Source organism: Podarcis liolepis, assembly GCF_965112155.1.
Source record: "Podarcis liolepis genome assembly, chromosome: 10".
In the NCBI taxonomy this organism is placed as follows: domain Eukaryota; kingdom Metazoa; phylum Chordata; class Lepidosauria; order Squamata; family Lacertidae; genus Podarcis; species Podarcis liolepis.
Genome location: NC_139562.1, coordinates 18,169,620 through 18,190,931, shown reverse-complemented (window position 1 = coordinate 18,190,931; position 21,312 = coordinate 18,169,620). Strand labels below are relative to the sequence as shown.

At 39.5% G+C, this 21,312-nt stretch overlaps 1 protein-coding gene across 6 annotated transcripts in view; it reads left to right on the top strand.

Moving 5' to 3' along the window:
- Nucleotides 1–21,312, top strand: part of CACNA1C (calcium voltage-gated channel subunit alpha1 C) — a gene marked incomplete at its 5' end in the record, with an annotated part of 445,655 nt that overhangs the window by 264,680 nt on the left and 159,663 nt on the right. For all 6 annotated transcript variants that reach the window (XM_083461732.1, XM_083461734.1, XM_083461737.1 and 3 more), the window contains 2 exons: nt 10,907–11,065; nt 15,194–15,390. In XM_083461732.1, coding sequence (XP_083317858.1) covers nt 10,907–11,065; nt 15,194–15,390 — 356 coding nt within the window. The remainder of the gene's footprint in view (nt 1–10,906; nt 11,066–15,193; nt 15,391–21,312) is intronic.

Below are 21,312 nucleotides of genomic sequence, written 5' to 3'. Positions count from 1 at the left end.
GTGCACTGAAAAAAATAATGGAACTAATGTTTTTAAAACAGTAGCCAGGATTTACAGAAATAAAGATCTCCCATATCTGATAAGAGTTTACACATGCAGTAATCATATATTTCTTGATAGTATACTATATGAGATGCTTCCATACCACCAAAGCAGATGCACATGCAAGTGGGGGTGGTCACTGTTAGAAACATTCTGTAGCGTGCTTTTCATTGGTGTGATATTACTATACTTATTACTAGAAATGCAGAGAATGACTTCCTTTCTTGAGCTTTTGTATGTGTAGGGAATTCACCATGAATATGAAAAACTGGATTTAGGAAGCATACATGTAAGTGCTTTCCAGTTCTCTAAATCAACCTTCCCCAAACTGGAATTCTCTAGGTGCTGTTAGACAGCAACTCTCATCTTCACTGACCATTGTCCTTGTTGGCTAAGACTGATGGGATTTATAGACCAAGAACACCTGGGGAAAAGGGGGTGGGAAAGGCTGCTCTAGAACATCTCTGAAAAACAGAGGTCAATTAAAAAATCACTGTGTTACAGGGGAAGTGAAGAATTTTTTTGTGAAATTTTTTCAGGAACCAAGTGTCCCATGAGGAGGAAGAGAAGGAGCCAGAAGCAAGACAAATAATTATTGTTTTTATATATATCAATATATAGATATAGATATAGATACAGATATAGATAGATATTTCCCCCCCAAAAAAGATTCCAGAGTACAAATGTTTGAATAAAACCATTCAGATATCATATGAATGCATTGTAAAAGAAAAGATAAAAATTAATCAACAAGATTAAAGGCAGACAGCTACTTACAAGAAAGTTATTTATTGGAAACCCACTGAGGCCTGTTTTTGAACTGTGAGGAGGAGAGTCATCTGGAGGAAATTATAACTCAAATGCATCCCAGTAGGAAAATGTATTACTGAGCTTAAAGATAAGGCCTATTAAGGCCTCTTGGATTCATAGCCTACTGTAGCTATCACCACCACTGGTACACACACACACACACACACACACAGCACTTTCCACAGGTAGAGGGAAGAGAGGCTGGAAAAGAAGACCGGAAGGCAAGTTCTCAAAGTAATAATTTCCCCAATGTTTCTTGGAAGGATCTTGCAAAGGCTGAGGTTTTTTTAGAATTCGGTAAGCAAAAGTGGGAAAGAAAACTTACAAGGAGGCAGGTAGATGAGGGTGGAGAGAAGGAACTTACCCATCACTAATTACAAGTGCAATTGAAATTATTTGAGCTGACCTTTTAAAATTTATTATCTCTGTGTGTATGGAAAATACAGCTGTCTGTGCTCCCTCAGAAAGTTTATCTCAGATTTTGATATTATGTGGCTTCATGCCTCTTAAAAATACAGTTAAGTCCTACAGTAGTATGACTACATGTGAATTAATTATCTCCTCTGTAGTTCTCCTATCAGAACTCCACCAGCCCTTTGCTCAGAAAGTTCTGATTGTCTTGACTTCTTTACATTTCAGGGCTTTCTACCAGCTGCTGCCAGTGCCCCACCCCTTGGTGGCCTTCTGCTCACCAATTAAACAGGTTAAAGAGGGAAGTCTGTGCTGGCAGAGAGATGCTGGGGTCACTCCACTGGTGGAGGCTGGCAGTGCTGAGTGCAAAGGGCAGATGGATTGTACCCTAACACATTAAGTAAATAAATACTGTATGGAGGCAGTGGCTGTTTGAAAAAGAAAGCTTGAGCTTTACGCTGTGGTATTATATTTTGTTTTTGTAAGCAAAATTGCAGTGTCCACTTTTTTGCAGGATCAGTGACAAAGGTGCACAGTATCATACAGGGTTGCACCTATACTAAATTGAATTCTGACATCTTTTTGTGACTGCCTACTGTCTTTAGCATTTATATCCTGGCTGTTCGACATGTACAGTACATCCTTTTCAGCATTTACACCCTAATACAAAACATAAAGAACAGAAAGGTGTCATCACAAAGGTAAAAGATGTGTCCCTATATCAAAGAAATGACTGGTGGGTGATACTGTTGCATTCACACACAAAAAACTTTCTGAATTTCTATCATAATATGTCAAGTAGCTACTTCTGAGGCACCTGTGGAGAATGAACCCACAGTGAAGTCCCTGTGGGACCAGGGGAGGGGGACAAACAGTTTTGGCTTTCCTTCTTTGTGTTTAGTCTATGGATAGAAGGGTCACAAAAAATGCTGGTGCTTCCACAGAATAAATATTGTATGCATGTTATCAATGTAAATAAGTACTGTAGCCTATGAGCCCTGTGAAGGAAGTTAACACATTTTGCTTACTGAAACATTTATGGAGACCATTTCAGCCAGCAACAGGCAGTCACAGCTATTTTCATTCTTTCTTTTAAGGTGAATTGATATGCTTTTAAAATAAATGTTGAAAATTGTTTAAGATTCTAAATTATTAACAGTAGAAAAGAGTCGGCTATACTATTGTAAACAATGCTTCTTGAGGGCTTTGTTTTCTCAGTTTCTATTCACATGTCTATCTTGAATAATCTTGAACTTGGTAATACAACATTCATGTATAAAATATGATGGTTTATGGATTTTCAAGTCTGATTCTTAGTTGTGTTATCTATACCAAAGGTGTTATTACTTGAAATGATCATTTTCATTTTTCTGCTGATTGTTTTGCTCTCTCGACTTGTTCTTTCATGTAGTGTTGAATTCTTAAAAGTTTTAGGATGTAGCAGTTAGAAAAACTATTATCATTAATTCCAGAAGGTTAGTCAGTTGCAGCAAAAACAACAGTCTTTTGACACCTTAAAGACTAACATACTTGTTTCGGCATGATGTTTTGTGGAATAGAGTCTATCAGATGCATGCAGTGTTATCCCCAATTGGTCATCTATGTATGGTCAGAGAGATAGAAACTCTAAACAGTTGGGTCAAGATGCAATGAAATGCAAGAGCAAAATACACGACAATTTAATTAAAGCTGAAATGTATGCAAAATTAGCACAGTGATCATAATATCAATAATTGGTGAAGAAATATCAATAGCTTTACCTATTAAGAATAGCTAGCCTCACATTTCAACTATGGTAAAATGGAGACTTGGATTGACACCTTTATTTTGCCTACACTTATTAGTCAGTTTCTTCCCCTCAGTGCACTTTTTCTCTGCCACAGATGTGATAGTTTTTATTCCTTCTTGCAAAAAGGTTTGGCATATTTGCTGCACTGGAGCCTGTTAACAGAGCAATCCAAACCCCCAATCTGACACATTGCAGGGATTCCAGATGAGAAAGAGGTGTCTCTTCCATCAACTCTGCTGTCAGGGAACTGACATCGGAGCCAGAGGCGGAGGCAAGGCTCCCAAGTGATGCTGGAGAAGGGCCCAGCAGGGAGAGAGGCAGCTCATCAGCTGGGGAAGGAAATCAGTGTAACACCAGGGATAAAGGGGGGCAGATGGGGGAATCGGCGAGAGGGCTCCAGGACTCCTCGCCAGAGACCAGCGAGGAGAGCACGGGTCCTCTGCTACCCACACCCTCCCTGCGCAGAAGACTTCTGCGCAGGGAGAGTAGGAGGAGACTTGGCGTCAAACAGCTTTTATGCTGGAAGAGGTTTAAGAAACGCCCACTGACGGATTCTGCTAGCGACTGAAACAGCCACGAAGTGGAGGGCTGTCCAGACAGAAAAGGTTTAACCAGCCAACCTAGCGAGGAGTGGCGGCAACTTACGCACGAGTAACCCCAATCATTATTACATCTGCCAACCTGTACAAGGCTCTACCAGCGGTGGGTCCACTGCAGCAAAGCTTTTAACTGTACCCACCTAAGCTGGAGGCAGGCAGAAGTTAATACTAGGTTATTTGGGGTATAGGAAGATAGGATCCACTGGATCCTAATCAAATCCAGCAACAGGAAGAAGTGGCAATAAGTCTAATCTGGTCCTCTGCTGCACCAGCCAGGTGCCGTTGCAGCAAAAAAATTTGATCCTGCCCACCATCCTGATGTGGCATCTCAAGCAGTAGTCTCAGCAATGGGACAAGGTTCTAACCTGGTGGGGCTTGTTCTGGGCAGAGTATCCTAAATCATATAGTGCAGGCACCATTTTCAAATCCAAGTTTGCAGAATAAGGTCAAGTATATTTTAGTTTCTATGGAGGTAAGGCCAGATATAGCAGAAGGTTAAGTCCAGGTAAGAAAAATCAGACAAACTGAGATCGAAGTCCAAGTGACAAGGGCAGTAGTACCTATAGCTCTACATAGCATCTAGGCTGTCAAGCATGTTTAAACGTTGCTTCAGCAATCAGTCTAGCCTGCAGCTTCTTTTAAGCAGCTGGCTCCATCCCCAGTGTGTGATATCTCTACTCTTGAAGGGGACTAACCTGTTTTAGAAGCCATGGATTCTAGAAGTGCAGGGGTAGCCATGGTCCTACTATGGCCTTTGAGATGGAGTCTGAAGAGGGCAGTGCTATCTTATTTAGTTTGCCACATTTTTGTATCAGTTTCCATTTTTTTAAAAAGTCTTTACAAAAAATAATCAGAACTTTAGTGTGCATTTCTCCTATGATACATGTTTCTGCAAGCAATTTTTGTATGTTATTTTCTCCAATATATGTGTTCTTATGCACCTTTTTATGTTGGTTAAATAACTACATTGTGAAATTTATAGAAGTACAGTGGTGCCCCGCAAGACGAATGCCTCGCAAGATGAAAAACTCGCTAGACGAAAGGGTTTTGCGGTTTTTGAGCTGCTTCGCAAGGTGAATTTCCCTATGGGCTTGCTTTGCAAGACGAGAACGTCTTGCGTTTTTTGCAAGTTTGTTTCCTTTTTCTTAACACCGTTAATACAGTTGCGACTTGACTTCGAGGAGCAACTCATAGAACGCGGTGTCGTAGCCTTTTTTGAGGTTTTTAGTGATTTTTGAAGCTTTTCCAAAACTTTTCTGACACCGTGCTTCGCAAGACGAAAAATTCGCTAGATGAAAAAACTCGCGGAACGAATTAATTTCATCTTGCGAGGCACCACTGTACAGATTTTGAAGGATTACTGTATTTTAGTTTGTGCATTGCTTTGGGAAGTGCAAATTAAGAATGTAAGAAGAGTCCTTCAAGATCAGGCCAAGGCCTATCTTGTCCAACATTCTGTTCTCCCAGTGGTCAGTTGCTCTGGTTCATATTAAAGTGTTAACCAAAACTAATTTCTTCCTTGTCCCTTCTCCTCTTCAAATCTGGTTCTTGATCTTTGGGAAGCTATTCCAATTAACCCCCCAGAATCCCATAAATCACTTCATGATGTTTTGTCTGCAATCCCATCTTCAGTTAACAGTGAAAGCTTTTGACTTGTACAACCTCAGGTTTGTAAGCTCTGGGGACTGCAGTTGTGAGCTGCCTGTGTCTGCCTTGTGCTTGTGTAGTACACTTGAGTACTTTAATGGAGTAGTTAATAATGAACATATGTGTATGTCTGAAATGGCAAAGTGTTTTTCTGGATTCCTTAATATCCTCTCAAATGCTGTGAGAAGATCTGATCATAAATACTAAATCAATTAATCATGAAACTAAACCCTTGGGATGCTTGATCTCTGTGTTATGGCTGCATTTAAGATTTATGAGTTCTCTAAAACACTTTGAAAATAAAAGACTTTCTTTGTTTATTTCAAGCATCTCATATTGACACAAAATGTCTCCCAAGTGTCCCCTACCTATGAAATATAACTCATATAGGATAGAAGAATCCTTTGAAGTGTGAGATCAGGGATTTGTGTGAGATCAAGGATTCGGGGGCATCCCAGCAGGCAGTATGAAGCCTCTAGTTTGGCCAGGTTTAATATTCTAGGACCTTAGTCCTCTTCCCTGGTCCACCTAGTAGTGCTTTCTTCAACTAAAGCTTCAGCTCCAGTAGACTCACTTCAAGGAAAACATACCCTCCAGCTCTAGATTCATGTTTGGCCACTCACATCTCTGGCACTGTCCTAACACAGTACCTCACTGGCTTTGCAAAGCCCTACATGCCCATCAGGTGTTTCCCAGGCTGTTATATTTACTCTTATTAGATTTGTTGTCCTGGTTTTGAGCTCCATTGCTGAAAAACTGTAGTCCAAAAAGGGTTTGAAAATAAAACTGCTAATATCATAATGCCATTATGTGAATCTCTGGTGCTACCACACTTTCAATACTGTATACAGTTCAGGTTACCACACATCAAAAAGAATAATCTTTGTCTCCTGTGCTGGATAAAAAATGCCTCCTCCAGTCTTCTATTCACCCAGAAGGAACTCAGTGGATGGGGTGGAGCCAACTGCTATATTGGGAAAGTTTCAGAAAAAGGCAACAAAAATGGTCAAGGAGCAAGTTGCCTGTAAAGAAGAGTTTCATGATTTGGATACTTTTTAGCTTTAAAAGGTGAGGAGGAGGAGGAGACATGATATAGTTGTATAAGTTGGTGCATGGTGTCAACAAAGTGGACAGAAGCTTTTCTCCCTCCCCCATAATTCTAGAACTCCTGGAAGATTCAGGACAGACAAATGGCAGTACTTATTCACACAGTATATAGTTGAACTCTGGAATTCACTACCACAAGATGTAATAGTGCCAACTTGGATGGGTTCAAAAGAGGTTCACAGAAACCCATGGAGGAAATCTATGACCACTAACCATGATAGCTGTCTTACCTCTAGTATCAGATGTGATATGCCTCTGAATACTAGTAGTTGACCACAAGTGGTGAAAGTGCTATTGTGGTGAAAGTCCTAGCTGTTAACTTCCATAGGCATCTGGTTGGCCATTGTGAAAAGAGAATTCTGGGCTAGATGAGTCAGATCCTGCAGGGCTCTTCTTTCGTTCTTAAGGTTTTTGTATAGCTTCAGAAATGTGCAGGGGGCTGTTGACAGGCAGGCTAAAGTAGATGTATCAAAAAGGAGCAGAGTCAACAGAGACCCTATCTCTAATGGTATCTAGTCCTGATCTCTGAAAATAACAACAGTTGATGCATGTACTAGAGGTTAGCCAAAGAGCTATATGTGAATTTGACCTTTTTGGCTAGTTTTCATACTTTCATGCAACCAGGTGCAGTGGCCTTTGAGAACCAATGTGTAGTAGTAGTTAAGTGTGCTGGACTAGGATCTGGGAGACTAAGGTTCACTCGACCATGAAGGCCACTTGTGACTTTGGATCACTTACTGTCTCAGCATAATCTACCTCAAAAGGTTGTTGTGAAGATAAAAATGAGAGAGGAGAAGTACATATACTACCAATCTAATCCAGCAATTAGTTCTGTAAGGGAAGTCCACAAGCACAATATGAGAGTGAAATCCCTCTCTCACTGTTATTCCTCAGTGACTTGTATTCAGAAGCATGCTCCCTTGGCCATCCAGCATGACTTGTGGCTTTGATAGCCTTATCCTCCATGAATTTGTAAAATCCTCTTTGAAGGCTATTAAATCTCTGGGCACCACTGGAGGTGCTATTTAAGTTAGACATGTATGCACTCAGTCTGTTTAAATACAATGTGTGAAAATTGTGTTGAAAATAAAGAAACCAAGAAAGTGGATTGTTCTAAATGACTCACTTGGATTTTATGTGATGGTGTGATAAAAAAAGTTGAAACACATATTTTTGCTGTCATGGCATTATCAGTACTGATCTTACTCCTCAAGAAACCAGAGGCCTTTCTCCTGGGCATGGTTGGCCAATTGGTGCCAAAGAAGGATAGAACTTTCTTTATGTATGCTACAACAGCAGCAAGAATACTCATTGCAAAGTACTGGAAGACACAAGATCTGCCCACCTGGGAAGAATGGCAGATGAAGATGATGGACTACATGGAGTTGGCGGAAATGACTGGCAGAATCCGAGACCAGGGAGAAGAGTCGGTGGAAGAAGATTGGAAAAAATTTAAAGTTTATTTACAGAAATATTGTAAAATTAATGAATGTTAGAAGGATGCTGGAATGAAGTTATATGGCCTTAGCAGAAATGTTATAAAGAATTAAGTAAAAATAGATTGTTAAAGGGTTAAAGTGGAAATTTAAGGTTAGATTGTGTTAAGATAAATTATAGAACAAAAATTAAGAAAGATGGAAAGAATTTGCTGAAATAACTAATTGAACAAGAATACAAAAAAGGGAGGTGTGAGGAGGTCGATGATACAAGTAAATGAAAGGTAGAGATATAGAGATATTGGGTGCCTTTAAATGTCTTTGTTTTTTGTTGTTGTTTTGTTGTGTTGTTTTTGTTTTTTCTCTTTATTTTTGATGTATTGTGAACTTTTTATTGTTTCTTCTTTTTTCTGTAATTATTACATTTTTAATAAATATCTTTAAAAAAAATAAAAAATATCAGTACTGATCTTAGTATTCTTGTGTTGTCTTACACTTGTGAACACATCAGCCTTACATGAGCTATATGTCAAAACAGGCTCATTCTGTAGCTTATGCAGCATATCTCAGCTAATTTTTCACTTAATAGCAGATTTATTCAAAACAGCGCAGGCCTAGTGATTCCGGTAATTCTTTCCAATAGGTCTTGCCCCCAATGAGACAGTTGCAAGGATGAAAGGTGTCACTTTTCCACCACTCTCTAAGGTTTCTCCTCTCCAGGGTCTTTCCCAAGCAGTTGCAAACTGTGTCTGTGCACAACCAATATCTGTTCTGCTCTTTTCATTTCTCTGCATGTTAGGAGACCAGGAGGGCAGGGAGCTGGTCACAACAGGAAAGTGAGACTCCCTAGATTCTTTAGCAGCTTGTTTCAATTCTGCCTCTTAGCCAATGTCCAATTAAGCCTCAGAGACTGTACTGCTCTCTGCCACAGACTCTTCCTGCTCACTAAACCCTATTACATCTTCTTCTTCCAACATCTCCTCCTTCCAGTTTGCTTCTTCTCCCTCTGACCACTCATTGGGGCTTCTCTTTGGGGTTCTCCAGCTGGTGCCTCCCGCCACTCCCTCTGCATCCAGCTAGTCTATGACATTGTTAGAAACCATGTCTAGCACTGCCTTTCAAAGGAAGGGAGGTTTCTCACCTGCCCCACCTGCTTCAAAAGAGGCAGTAATGCCACCTCCATCAGTCAGCTCACAGAGGTGCTAACACAGGTGTGAACAAACAGTAAAGGCTCAGCCTTCCTGGCATAGTGCAATGTTGTTTGCCCAGTCTCACCATCCTAAGTTAATTGGTTACTCTATTTTCTATACACACCTCTGTCCAGGCAATAGAGAGCCTTGGGACTCATCTACTCAGGTCAATTTATAATGTTATAAATGCATTATAAAAATGTGACACCAGATGGTGCTGTAGAGCAGCAATCTGAAGTAAATGAAAATTTCCATTGGGAGCTGTATTTTTTAAATAGTTTTTTTCCATAGTGTTTTTTATATCTGTGTAGATCCAGCCTTGGAGGGCTGCATTCAGTCCCTGAGCTTGAGGTTCTCCACTCCTGCTGAAATGTCTTAGTGGCACGTTGCCAGTCTACACTAAACAAGCTTGTACAGTTGTGTTTTATCACCAAAAATATTTGCCACAAATAAGTCTAAAAACACAGGATAATTAAACAGTGGAATGCAATGGCATGACAGAGACATATTATAGATGCTTCATAAAATATTAGAGAACAAAGGATGGCAATTTCAATAAATGGAATTTTAATATACTAAAGTTACAATATTAATATATTAAAAATACATTGTTTTTCTTGTTCCCTGTAAATCATATAAAGTTTTATACAACTGACAGTTGTCCAAATTATTGGTGCTCACATCACTGTAAAGTTACCTTTCCAAATTAATTTATTAGTAATTCAGGGGTTAAATACAGGTCCAATATATCTGCAGAGTCTTCAGAAAAACTAAGAGAGCTTGTAATTGTTGGCCATTTCTGAAGCTATTAGGGTGCTTAAATTGATGCCGTCTTAGCTTTCCTTACACTAATGACTTACTAATAAGTTAATGTTTATTACAATAGCATTTCCATCTGTGAATCTTTAAAGCCTTTGCAAACATGAGTGCATTTACTACAGCACAACAAAATCTGTAGTTATTCCCCAAAGAGCACTTCTGAGCTGGTTTTCCAGAACCAGAAAAAACAGCATCTGCGTTGCACTCCAGAAAAGACTGTGTTTCAAGTGAAGTGGTCCCTTTGTAGTGTCCTAATCCAGTTATGCTAAAATTTACTATCATTAACAATCTGTCAGACCTGGCTTTGTGAAGGTGGGGACAGTCGGGTTAGGGTGTATCCAGCAGTGTGTATCCAACTAGAATGAATTTTAATTGCTGAAAGCAATAAGCAAGCCTGACCCTTGTTTTTATATATTGTTGTTGTTGTTTAGTCGTTTAGTCGTGTCTGACTTTTCATGACCCCATGGACGAGAGCACGCCAGGCACTCCTGTCTTCCACTGCCTCCCACAGTTTGGTCAAACTCATGCTCGTAGCTTCGAGAACACTGTCCAACCATAAGAAAGCTATTAGCTCGTTCATTCTGGCCTCTTGCTTCAAGCAGTCTTCCATGGATGGGTGTGGTTGATCTTCCTATTACTTTGGACCTGTAGTTCTTACCTTTGTTTAGAGCTGAATGGCAAAATACAAGCTGAAGTATTGCTTAATATCCTTCCAATAGCACCTCCTACAAGACTTGTACTCCTGTTGCCGTGCAATAATACTTTATATAGTAACGCAAGTGCACAAATCCTTACACTCAGGGGTTTTAACTTTGAGATTAGGTTCCACTGTTAAAGCTATGTAAGCATAATGATGACGTCAAGGAAGCACCATTTTATAACTGCTGATGTAATATGTTTAGTCATTTTCTTGATCAGATAGCAAATGTGAAAGAAATATCAAAATAATTTGTATATTTGTATATTTATTAAATGAAGCATTTTCCTGCATACCCTTGTCTTCAGTAGATTATTCAGCATTCACTTCTTGCTACAGCGTTGTCTTTCTCATTGCAGGCCTCCAGGTGGTTTTAAATTCCATTATCAAGGCCATGGTCCCTTTGCTGCACATTGCCCTGCTGGTGCTGTTTGTCATAATTATCTATGCTATCATTGGATTGGAGCTCTTCATGGGGAAGATGCACAAGACTTGTTATGTAACAGAGAGCTTATCAGGTAAGAAATATGCTATGTAATCCCACATTGTGTAACACCTTTTATTATCAGTGGAAAGTGGCTATGATGTGATTGGATTTAACAGTACTTAATATCAGCTTAGTGAATGTGAAAGCTCCAGTGGTGATCAAATAACACCTGTTCTGCTTGCCTTGCCTGCCGTGCACTAAGAGCCAAAAGTTCAAAGGATAAGAAAGAAGCTAAGAACGCTCTATCATGCAATCTCTGTAGATAGTTTTAAATAGAGCAGTGCTATAAACAACATCTCCAACATATTCTTCTAATTCAGGAGCAAATCACCATAAGACTGGAAGGGGCGAATGAGAAGCCATTTGTGCATTTTCTCGGTGCAGTCCCCTGTCAAACAGCATAATGTAATGAAGGGTGCATACAAGGCTCTTCTTGCTTCTTCTGTAGCCTATTAAAGACCGAAAGAGCCATGGGTTCATATAATTAAAGTATGACATTGTTCCATAAGTTGCTCTCATTTCCAGACAAACCGATGTATCTCATGGATTTGTTTGCAAACCACCTTGACAGCTTTTATAAAATCAAAAGGGAGAATAAAATTATCTTAAATAAAATATGTGCCACACTTGAAATGTGGTTGTCAGGAGGTGATTGTTGCTAAACATGTGAATCCTGCTTTACCATGTAGCTGAACCATAATGAAGAAACTTGACAAATACAGAAATAACCATTCAGATTGCAGATGTAAAGGAAGCATAACCACTTTTCTCATGTTACAGATAGGTAGCCGTGTTGGTCTGCCATAGTCAAAATAAAATTTTTTTCCTTCCAGTAGCACCTTAAAGACCAACTAAGTTAGTTCTTGGTATGAGCTTTCGTGTGCATGCACACTTCTTCAGATATTTTTTATTTTCACTTTTCTCGTGGATGCAGCTCCTCCCATATAAATAATTTGCTATGTGGAAATGTCAACATTTAGGAGATGGAAACCTAAATGTGGACTGATCAGTGGCATAGAAAATTAAGGCTCTTGTGAGAAATGATTCAGATGATCCACATATCAAAGGAGGGAACCACCAGGAATAAACAACTGCTCTGATCAAAAAAATATGGAGCACTGACTCTTAGTCACTGCTACTTATTTTCTTCCACATTTATCTTCCTTTCCTTTCCTTTCCTTTCCTTTCCTTTCCTTTCCTTTCCTTTCCTTTCCTTTCCTTTCCTTTCCTTTCCTTTCCTTTCCTTGAGCAGCACATGTCCTTCTGAGGTTAAGCATTAATCTTTGTTTTTTATTTGTTTACTAGCATGGGTTTCCATGGCCAAACATCTAGAAATGTTGTTAGTGGGGAAACCACCTGAAGCCAGTAAAAGGCACTCCAGGCTACTAAGGTTGCCTTGACTCTAGAGGCAACACTGGATCTTGGACTATTCCCAAACTACAAACTTGTTCTCTCAAGCAGAGTGCCACACTGTCCAGAACAGGTTGAACACTAATTCTCTGAAACTGATAACAATATACCCACAGTGCCTCTGTCTTCTCAGGATTCAGTCTGAGTTTGCTGGCCCTCATCCAGCCTATTACTGAGTCCAGGTACCCGTTCAATGACTATACAGCCTCACCTGACTCAGATGACATTGAGGAGTAGAATGTCAGCAGCGTACTGGTGGCACCTCATTCTGAATCCCAAAATGACCTCAGTCAGAAGCTCTATGTAGATGTTAGAAAGCAAATTTAATATTATGTCAAACTGAGTCACAGAGTGACTAATTACTGAGAACTTATGCTCGCAGGCAGCTCAACCACTGTAGTTTCACTTATCCTCCTCTGGGACCCAACAACAGGGATTCAAGGCCCAAATTTCCACCCTCCCTAAATTTTGTGAACCTATCTAGTAATTGCAGTTTGAACCTGATACAGTATTATTATCATCTTAATTCCCAAGCTAAAATCAAGCTGGTATAGTCAAATTCTGAGGTTTTGGCAGGCAGGCAGGCAGACAGGCAGGCAGGCAGGTATGTGTGTGTGTGTGTGTGTGTGTGTGTAAGTAATCCTTTTTGTTGCTCCTGAATGAAACTTTCGTTTAATCAAATCTGATGCCAGCAAAAGTAGCATCACCCTCCTCTCTGCCTCTCCCACACAGCACCATATTTGGATCAATAATTTATTGTTTAGCCTATCCAATCGTTGACTTCATGGTTTAACATTATGGTAGAGCTTTCAGTCTGCATGGAGAGGGCTATTTTCCAGAGCTCAACTGTTGCAGTAGAATTTAGTGTCCCAAGTTCATCACATGCCACAACAAAATGGTTTTGACTTTTGTCATTAGCTCATTGATCTGGATATGAGCTGGCAATGTTAAGAGCAACAACTGTCATATCCTATTATCAGTACAGTTCTAAAATATAAACTGTTGTAAATGCTAATAATGTGTAGTCTGACTCAGTGACTCTAGTTCTAGACAAAGCTTCTTGGTTTGTTTTACTTTCCATACTCTTTCCATTTACAAACTCAAACAAACCAGCCCTTGAGTCTTTTCAAGTATAAGACAGAGATGGCAAAGCTTTTCAGGCTGAGGACCACACTGCCTGGTGCAACCCCTACAAGGGACACATGGCAGTGATGAGTGTGACCAAGAAAATGGGTGTGAACCCCCCTCAGTCTCCCACAGACATGCACTTCATGCCCATCACTGCACACATACACACAGCAGGTCACAGTGCAACACAGCACACACAGAAAGATGCACAGTTCTTTTTAAAAATAAAAAATAAAAAAATTCCTTCCAGTAGCACCTTAAAGACCAACTAAGTTAGTTCTTGGTATGAGCTTTCATGTGCATGCACACTTCTTCAGATACGAAGAAGTATCTGAAGAAGTGTTTTTAAAAAGAATATATACTTTGTTTACTTGCAAAGATATTTTAAAAAATTGGAATCCTGCCAACCAGCTGCATAGAGAGAAAGATGGAGATAGATTTTTTTATCTGCTACCACCACCATTTCACCTTGCTCACTAAGCAGCTGCTTGATCTTTTCTCTATCTTTCCCACCTGCCCCTGTCCTTGCTTTTCCTGATGCTGAGGGGAAAGGTAGCAACAGTGATTGTGGACTGTAAACAGTTGGGCAAATGAGAATATATTTAGTGATGTTTCCAAATTGTTCAGGAATAAGTATAAAACTGCACAGCATGAGTGGCTATTTAAGTCTGGTCTAGAGATGTTTTATATGTGCACTTCTAGAGAAGGCAATAGAAGAGTCATGTGAAAAGAAGAGTACAAATCAATTCTGACATTGTACTTGTGAGTCATATGAGTCAGTAAAAATTTTTTCCATCCATGTTATGTGGATGCATAATACTTGATGATGTCAAAGTGCCTTTTAGGTTGTTTTGAGATCAGCTCATAACCTGTACAACATATTTGGGATTGTAACAACAAGAACAAATCTCAGGAATTGCCTGTTGACTTTGGGAGGCTTCTCTTTTCCCCTTGTTTGTTTGTGCCATCAAAGAACTAATTCCTGAAACTGTTTGCCTTTCTGCTCTGTACATCTTATCTACCTGTGGTACACTATGTTCTGGATTACATATGGCCTGATCTATTGGAGAATAGAAGCATTTACAGCAGATTGTTTTGTTTTCTGAATTAGGTTTTTTTATTATTTGTAACAAATCCAAGAACCATATGAAAGTAATGCAGATTATAACATTTTTTACAAGCGCAATGGCTATAGATGTCAAGATAGGGGAACTATTCTATTTGTTTATATCCATATTTCTAGAATTTTATAAAGTAAAGGGGAAGTTAAAATACTTCTTGAAAGGTTGCTCCTGAGGTTTGAGGTGCCTTCCATACTGGCATGGGATATGGCATGAGGAGCTATAGCAGGAAGAGGGAACCTGCAGAAATCAGGACCTTTTCTCCAACTGCCACACACAAGTAGAAGCACATTCCAGGCACACACTGGTATCTTTGGATCAAAGGCAGTATGTAAACTGCCCCGATTTCTATGAAGCATTAGCACAGCATGAATATATACTGTAAAAAGTTAATTACAATTAATCTCTTCAGATACCTTGCCACCATTACAAGCAAATAACTCTTTGCCTCACCATTCAGTTGCATGGATTTTAACAATTCTTTATCCCTGTTGTTTAAGATACACCAGCAGAAGAGGAACCCTCTCCTTGTGCACCTGTATTTGCGCATGGGCGGCAATGTCAGAATGGTACTGAATGCAGACCAGGATGGGAAGGACCTAAGCATGGCATTACCAACTTCGACAATTTTGCCTTTGCCATGTTAACTGTGTTTCAGTGCATCACCATGGAGGGCTGGACAGATGTGCTATACTGGGTATGTATGTGAAATCAATCTGTGGCAATGTGGATACAGCACTCTTCTTATGTCATGCTCAAAACATGGGGCTGTCATTGCTATTTTGTTATACTGCTTGCTCTGTATGTCATGCAAATGGGATAACTACTGAACTGATACCTCAGATTGATGTAGTGCATTAAAGGGGCAGTATGACAGCCCTTCACTGTTTGTTCTTAGCTTTCAGTGTTATCTTTCAATTTACATTTATTGATCAAGATTTTCACTATGCTTTTACTGACCAGTGTTTTCTTGCATGAGAAATGTTTCATACTGCTCCAGATTAATAAAGCAGCACAATTTCTTGCTAACCAAATAATTACACTTCATTTAACCATCTTACTATCACTGGAAGCACCAGCCTCTAGATATCTATATAAATGAAGACTCTTGGGTCATACTTATAGGAATATCTAAATTGTTAAGCTATTTCCAACACACAAGAACTGAAATTTAGTGTGTAATAGTCTATGTCACCCTGATTACTAAAAGAAAAAGAAATCTAGAAACAGAATGGGATTAATCCAACGGTAGTCATCCTCAGAGTAACTATTTTAGGTCCATTAATTTCAATGGGTCTACTCTTAAGTAAAATTTAGATGGTGACAACCCAACATATCTATCTCTGTCCCTTGAAACTTAGGCCATGGAGTCTTCCTCATAATAACAGCCAACATTCCACTACAGTGTAAGTCAAAGCACAGATGAGGGCAGCCAGAAATCTTTGGTGACAGAATACAAACTGTAGTTACTAGTATTAGTATAGGAGTCACAGAGCTAAACGATGACCATGTCTGGGCCTGTGGAAGCAGGGTTGTCCAAATCTAAACCTTCCATAAATAAGTTTGTCTAATATTCCTTAAATTGTTCCAGAAAAGGAAGTTCTACTACTTTCCTGAGCAACCTATACTCTTGTCTAAAACATTCTTAGACTAAAGAAATCTGTAGTAATGTTAGAAATCACAGCTTGCATCACAGACAAGATTTATGGTTTCAGCTACTCTTAGTAAACTCCTCTGGTTTCTTGAGTGAAGTGTCTCTGTGACTGAATCTCCATCACTTCCAGTGTCAGAAACAGGAAAAAAAATTACAGGGGCAGTCACAGAAGGGGCACAGCTTATTTCTAGGTGGGCAAGTTGTTCTCTGAATGAAAAATATGCAATATGTTAACAATAGGAGTCCAGCAATGAGAGCAAGGGTTAGGGGCCAGGTTCCCCCCAGTTCCCCTCTGTTGCTGTCCACGCACTTCTCTAGCACAGATCCTGTACTAATAAGTCAGAACTGCAAGTTCACAGAAAACAAGGCTGAACAAGGCACACTGAGTTTCAGTGGTCATTAACATGATAAAGTTTAGCCAGAATTAGCTCATAGACAGGGTTAAAACATAAAGGTTAGAATGCCAGGGGTGCTTTCATGATCCTGCGAAGCATTTTCACTCATAGGAATTGGCATTCAGTTCAGTGATTGTGTAACTCTACATGTGACTTGAATTCTGGTTAGCAAACTACCTACTCTTTTGAAATGAAAGAGGAAGGCTATGTGGACAGTGGAGCACCATGTATACAGTGGAGCCCCTGAAGCCACAGGGAATCACTTCATTATGGCACAGGCTTAAACTTGTTTGAATCCATCCTCTTATGTGTATTTAAAACTTTTTTTAAAAAATCTAAAAGTAGCAGTCCAGTGGGGAACACCATCATGAGACATAGGGTTACCATCTGAGTTATCATCAGCACAGGACACATATAATAGGCAAAATTGTGTCTTATATTAGACCAGTTTTTAAAATATCAAGCAAAATTGTTAATCTGACATGGTTCTTTGTCAGACTGGCATAGATAGCTTTGAGAGCCAGAATCAACTTAATTTTATTTATATGTTTCTGTCCCATCTCCTCTCTATGACTTGGCATGGGGTATAATTTAAAAATAATGCTTATACATATTGCAGGGTTTATTTAAAACAAAAAACCATCATGCCATAAAAAGCTTAATTCTAGCCACCGAAATCTGGCCCAAATACAAAAGGTTTTCAAACTTCTGCCATTTTTCCTTCCCCCCACCAAGGCTTTTGTGAATTTAGAGGAAAGGAAATTCCATTTTCCAATAGTATGTGGATCTTTTTTTTTGACATTGTAAGGAATTCTGCAGCATGCTCCCTAGATTGGGCCTTCTCTAAAAGTGTTGGTATCTAAAGCAGCTGCCTGGGTTGATTGCTTGCACAATTGGGTTGGCCCCCTTGCTGAGTGGATTATAACAACCCAAGGGAACAAGGTAGGAAGCCTGCAAGTCTGATGCAGCTGGTTTAGACATGCTGACTTGTAAAACTCCCTTCCATCCTCCAGCATCTCTGAAATTGCACTCTTGAGCTTTGATGAAAAAGCTTGAAACAGAAGCTCACAGTTGCCCTGGAAACTCCTGTCAGGAAATCAAATTGGGGAAGAAACCAGGCAATAGATATAATTTACTTTGCTGACAGCCTTGACATGTTTTGTGAGCTTTGCTTATCCCTCTGCAGCCTGTTGAAGCCCATTGAGGGAGATGTGGTGATGAGGAACACAGTGATATTGCCACAATTTTTTTTAATGTTATAAACAGAACCACCACCCCACAATTTTCAGCAGCTGTGTTTGTGCTTTCTCACCCTTTATTTTTAAGGGTGCATAGGCTTGAATTAGCATGGCCTTTCCACACAAGAGAATAATCTGCTTTGCTGAATGCACCTCTCTGCATGTTTCCTGTACATATTTTTTCTCCAAGAAAGAACTACTGCTTTCTTTTTAGATTGGTTTGTTTAGAAGGGGGAAACAATAAACACAGCAGATTTTGGCAGGGTTGTGAAATATAACAAAGAATAAGCCCAGGGAATTTTAAAAAAACAGTCATCGCTAATTAATTCCAAGTATCTCTTTGCCGAAAAAAGAAAAAAAGATGACAGGTATTGGGTGTTCATGTTTTGTGCCAGTGAGGAGCCATGATGCCAAGACAATTGCTGCCAATTCCAGAGGGCATATAAAACCCTGGATTGCTGTCACTTGTGTATACTACTTCATTTTAATTTGTTCTGATTTCAGATTGTCCATTATCTTGCTTTCTAAGTCACCATGTAGCCAGGATAATGTAACATTAGCCAGGCTATCATAGCACTTTTCATGAATAAAATAGATATAAGTTCTTCTTCAGGATATAGCTGTTATTAGGAGAGAATTAAAAATGGATTGGTGACCACAGCAAAAAACAAAAACAAAGCAAAAAACACAAAATAAACTATCCTTTAAGTGAATGCAAAAGGCACAGGCTACTCACAGTCTCTCTGTGATCATCCCACCTGTACAATATGGAAGACACTTGATTAATTATAGTTTATGATTCCTTGCAAACTAGAATTGGAAACCAGGGTTGATAGAATTTAGATATAACAGTGAACTATGGTTTCCCACAAACTATAACATGGGCATGGGATTTAGTGGGTATTGCTGTGCATAAAGGAAATGGAGAGGAAGGAGCTCATGAGGCTGAGGCTTCTTAGTTCCAAACTGTGGGTTGGTATTACATTTGAACCAATTGAGAATTTGCTGGGAACTAGAAAAGAGGAGGCCTCTGTCCAATGTCCTGCTCGGGAAGGATATATTTCACATTCCCACCTTTCTCTTGACCTTTTTTTAATCACTTTCTTCATTATTTTGCGCTTTTCTCATTCTTTCCCTAGCTGACGCTTTCACCATCACCAAATCCTATTTCTCAATCAATTGTTCCCAGCTATGGAACACTGGGAGATAATATCAGCAGCAGTCTTTTGAAATAAAATTTCAAAGGTGTTGACTAGGGGAAGTGTCATAGTTCAGTGTCAGAGGGAACTATCATTTTTGAAACAGAATTCAGTTCAGAATGTAGGATTTAATTTTACTGTCTTTTCTTCCAAAATCAGAACAGTGGTACCTCTGGTTAAGAACTTAATTTGTTCTGGAGGTCTGTTCTTAACCTGAAACTTTTCTTAACCTGAAGTACCACTTTAGCTAATGGGGCCTTCTGCTGCCGCCACACCGCCGGAGCCCGATTTCTGTTCTCATCCTGAAGCAAAGTTCTTAACCCTAGGTACTATTTTTGGATTAGTGGAGTCTGTACAGTGGTACCTCTGGTTACATACTTAATTCGTTCCAGAGGTCCGTTCTTAACCTGAAGCACCACTTTAGCTAATGGGGCCTGCCGCTGCGCCGCCGCCACACAATTTCTGTTCTCATCCTGAAGCAACGTTCTTAACCCGAGGTACTATTTCTGGGTTAGCAGAGTCTGTAACCTGAAGCGTATGTAACCTGAAGTGTATGTAACCCAAGGTACCACTGTATTGTTTTCCAATCAGTTGGATCATATGGGAAATATGCAGAAAGGCAGAAAGAACAAATGAGTTCAGTATGGCTATTTTGCCTGCTAATTATTTGCTCAGGTCCAGTGTTTTCTCCACTAGCCAACTGTATACAGGACAATCTTTATGCAGGGACTGGGTTGGAGGTCAGCTGTTGATTGGTATAGTTTTCCCAAGAGAAACAGAAAACAGTTACTGCCAGGCCTCTGTGAGTACAAAAATCTATAAGGAAATTATGGCAAAGAACAAGAGTGAGAAGCCAGACCTTTTCTGCCTTCTCTCTTGTCGTATATTGTTTTTTGCCTGCATATACATAGTGGCTGATATGGAAAGACAAGAACAGGCTGGTTAAGGCTAAAATGTTCGTTTTGCTGGAAATTCTGCAAAACAGTGATATATAAATATGTGAATTAATTTATTAGTAGCTGAGTTATGGGCCAGTTATGGACTGTCAGTTGATTATTTCCAGGAAGTTTTCTAATTTAGGACTTACAATACTAGCAATTGTAGCCCACCAGTCATCCTTAGCTGAACTGAATCCCCCATACAATATTTCAGAATACAGAAATAAGAAATTCTCATAAATAAGAAATTCACATGGAACGAAATGCACTATTAAGGACCAAAAAACTTTTTATGATGGAACAGTTATAATAAATACCTTAATGTGTGTGTGTGTGTGTGTGTGTGTGTGTGTGTGTGTGTGGTTTTTTTTTAAATGAACAGTATTGAAAACATCCTGGCAGATTTCATGGTCTGGTTTGGCAGTGCGTGACTGCATCAAATATTACTGTGTGCGAGTTTTTCATCTCAGTAGAGAAACTACGAAAGACTAGGCTTTGGACTCAGCTTGTTGTTGTAGTCCTGTTCGACTCTCCATGACTCCATGAACCAGAGACTCAGCTATAAAGCTGCAAATACAGTGGTATCTCGGGTTACATACGCTTCAGGTTACATACGCTTCAGGTTACAGACTCCGCTAACCCAGAAATAGTACCTCGGGTTAAGAACTTTGCTTCAGGATGAGAACAGAAATCGTGCTCCGGCAATTGGAGACCCCATTAGCTAAAGTGGTACCTCAGGTTAAGAACAGTTTCAGGTTAAGAACGGACCTCCAGAATGAATTAAGTTCTTAACCCAAGGTACCACTGTAAAACATTTTAAGTGTGTTTTAAGTGCAATATACAATGTGACACTAGATGGCGATGGTGAGCCTTATGGAAATTCAATGTATTTTTTAAAAGGTTTACATGCGTGTAGATTCTACCCTGATCAGTAAAAAAAGTTCTGCAGAAAAAGCCTACATCTGCTGTCAAGGATTTGGGTTTGTGATTAATGGCTGCATTGTCAATGTGCTTTGGCAAATTGCCAAGAATTTTTTAAAAACCCAAACATAGAGTCAGGGTGCTCCTTTTCATAATAGAAAAATAATGTTCTGCTGATAGTTTCATGAGACTTTAGAAACAAGTCCTCCTTCATAAGTCCTTCATAGCCAGCAGTTTGTATAGAGGCCAAGTGTCCATGAAATAGTAACTGTAG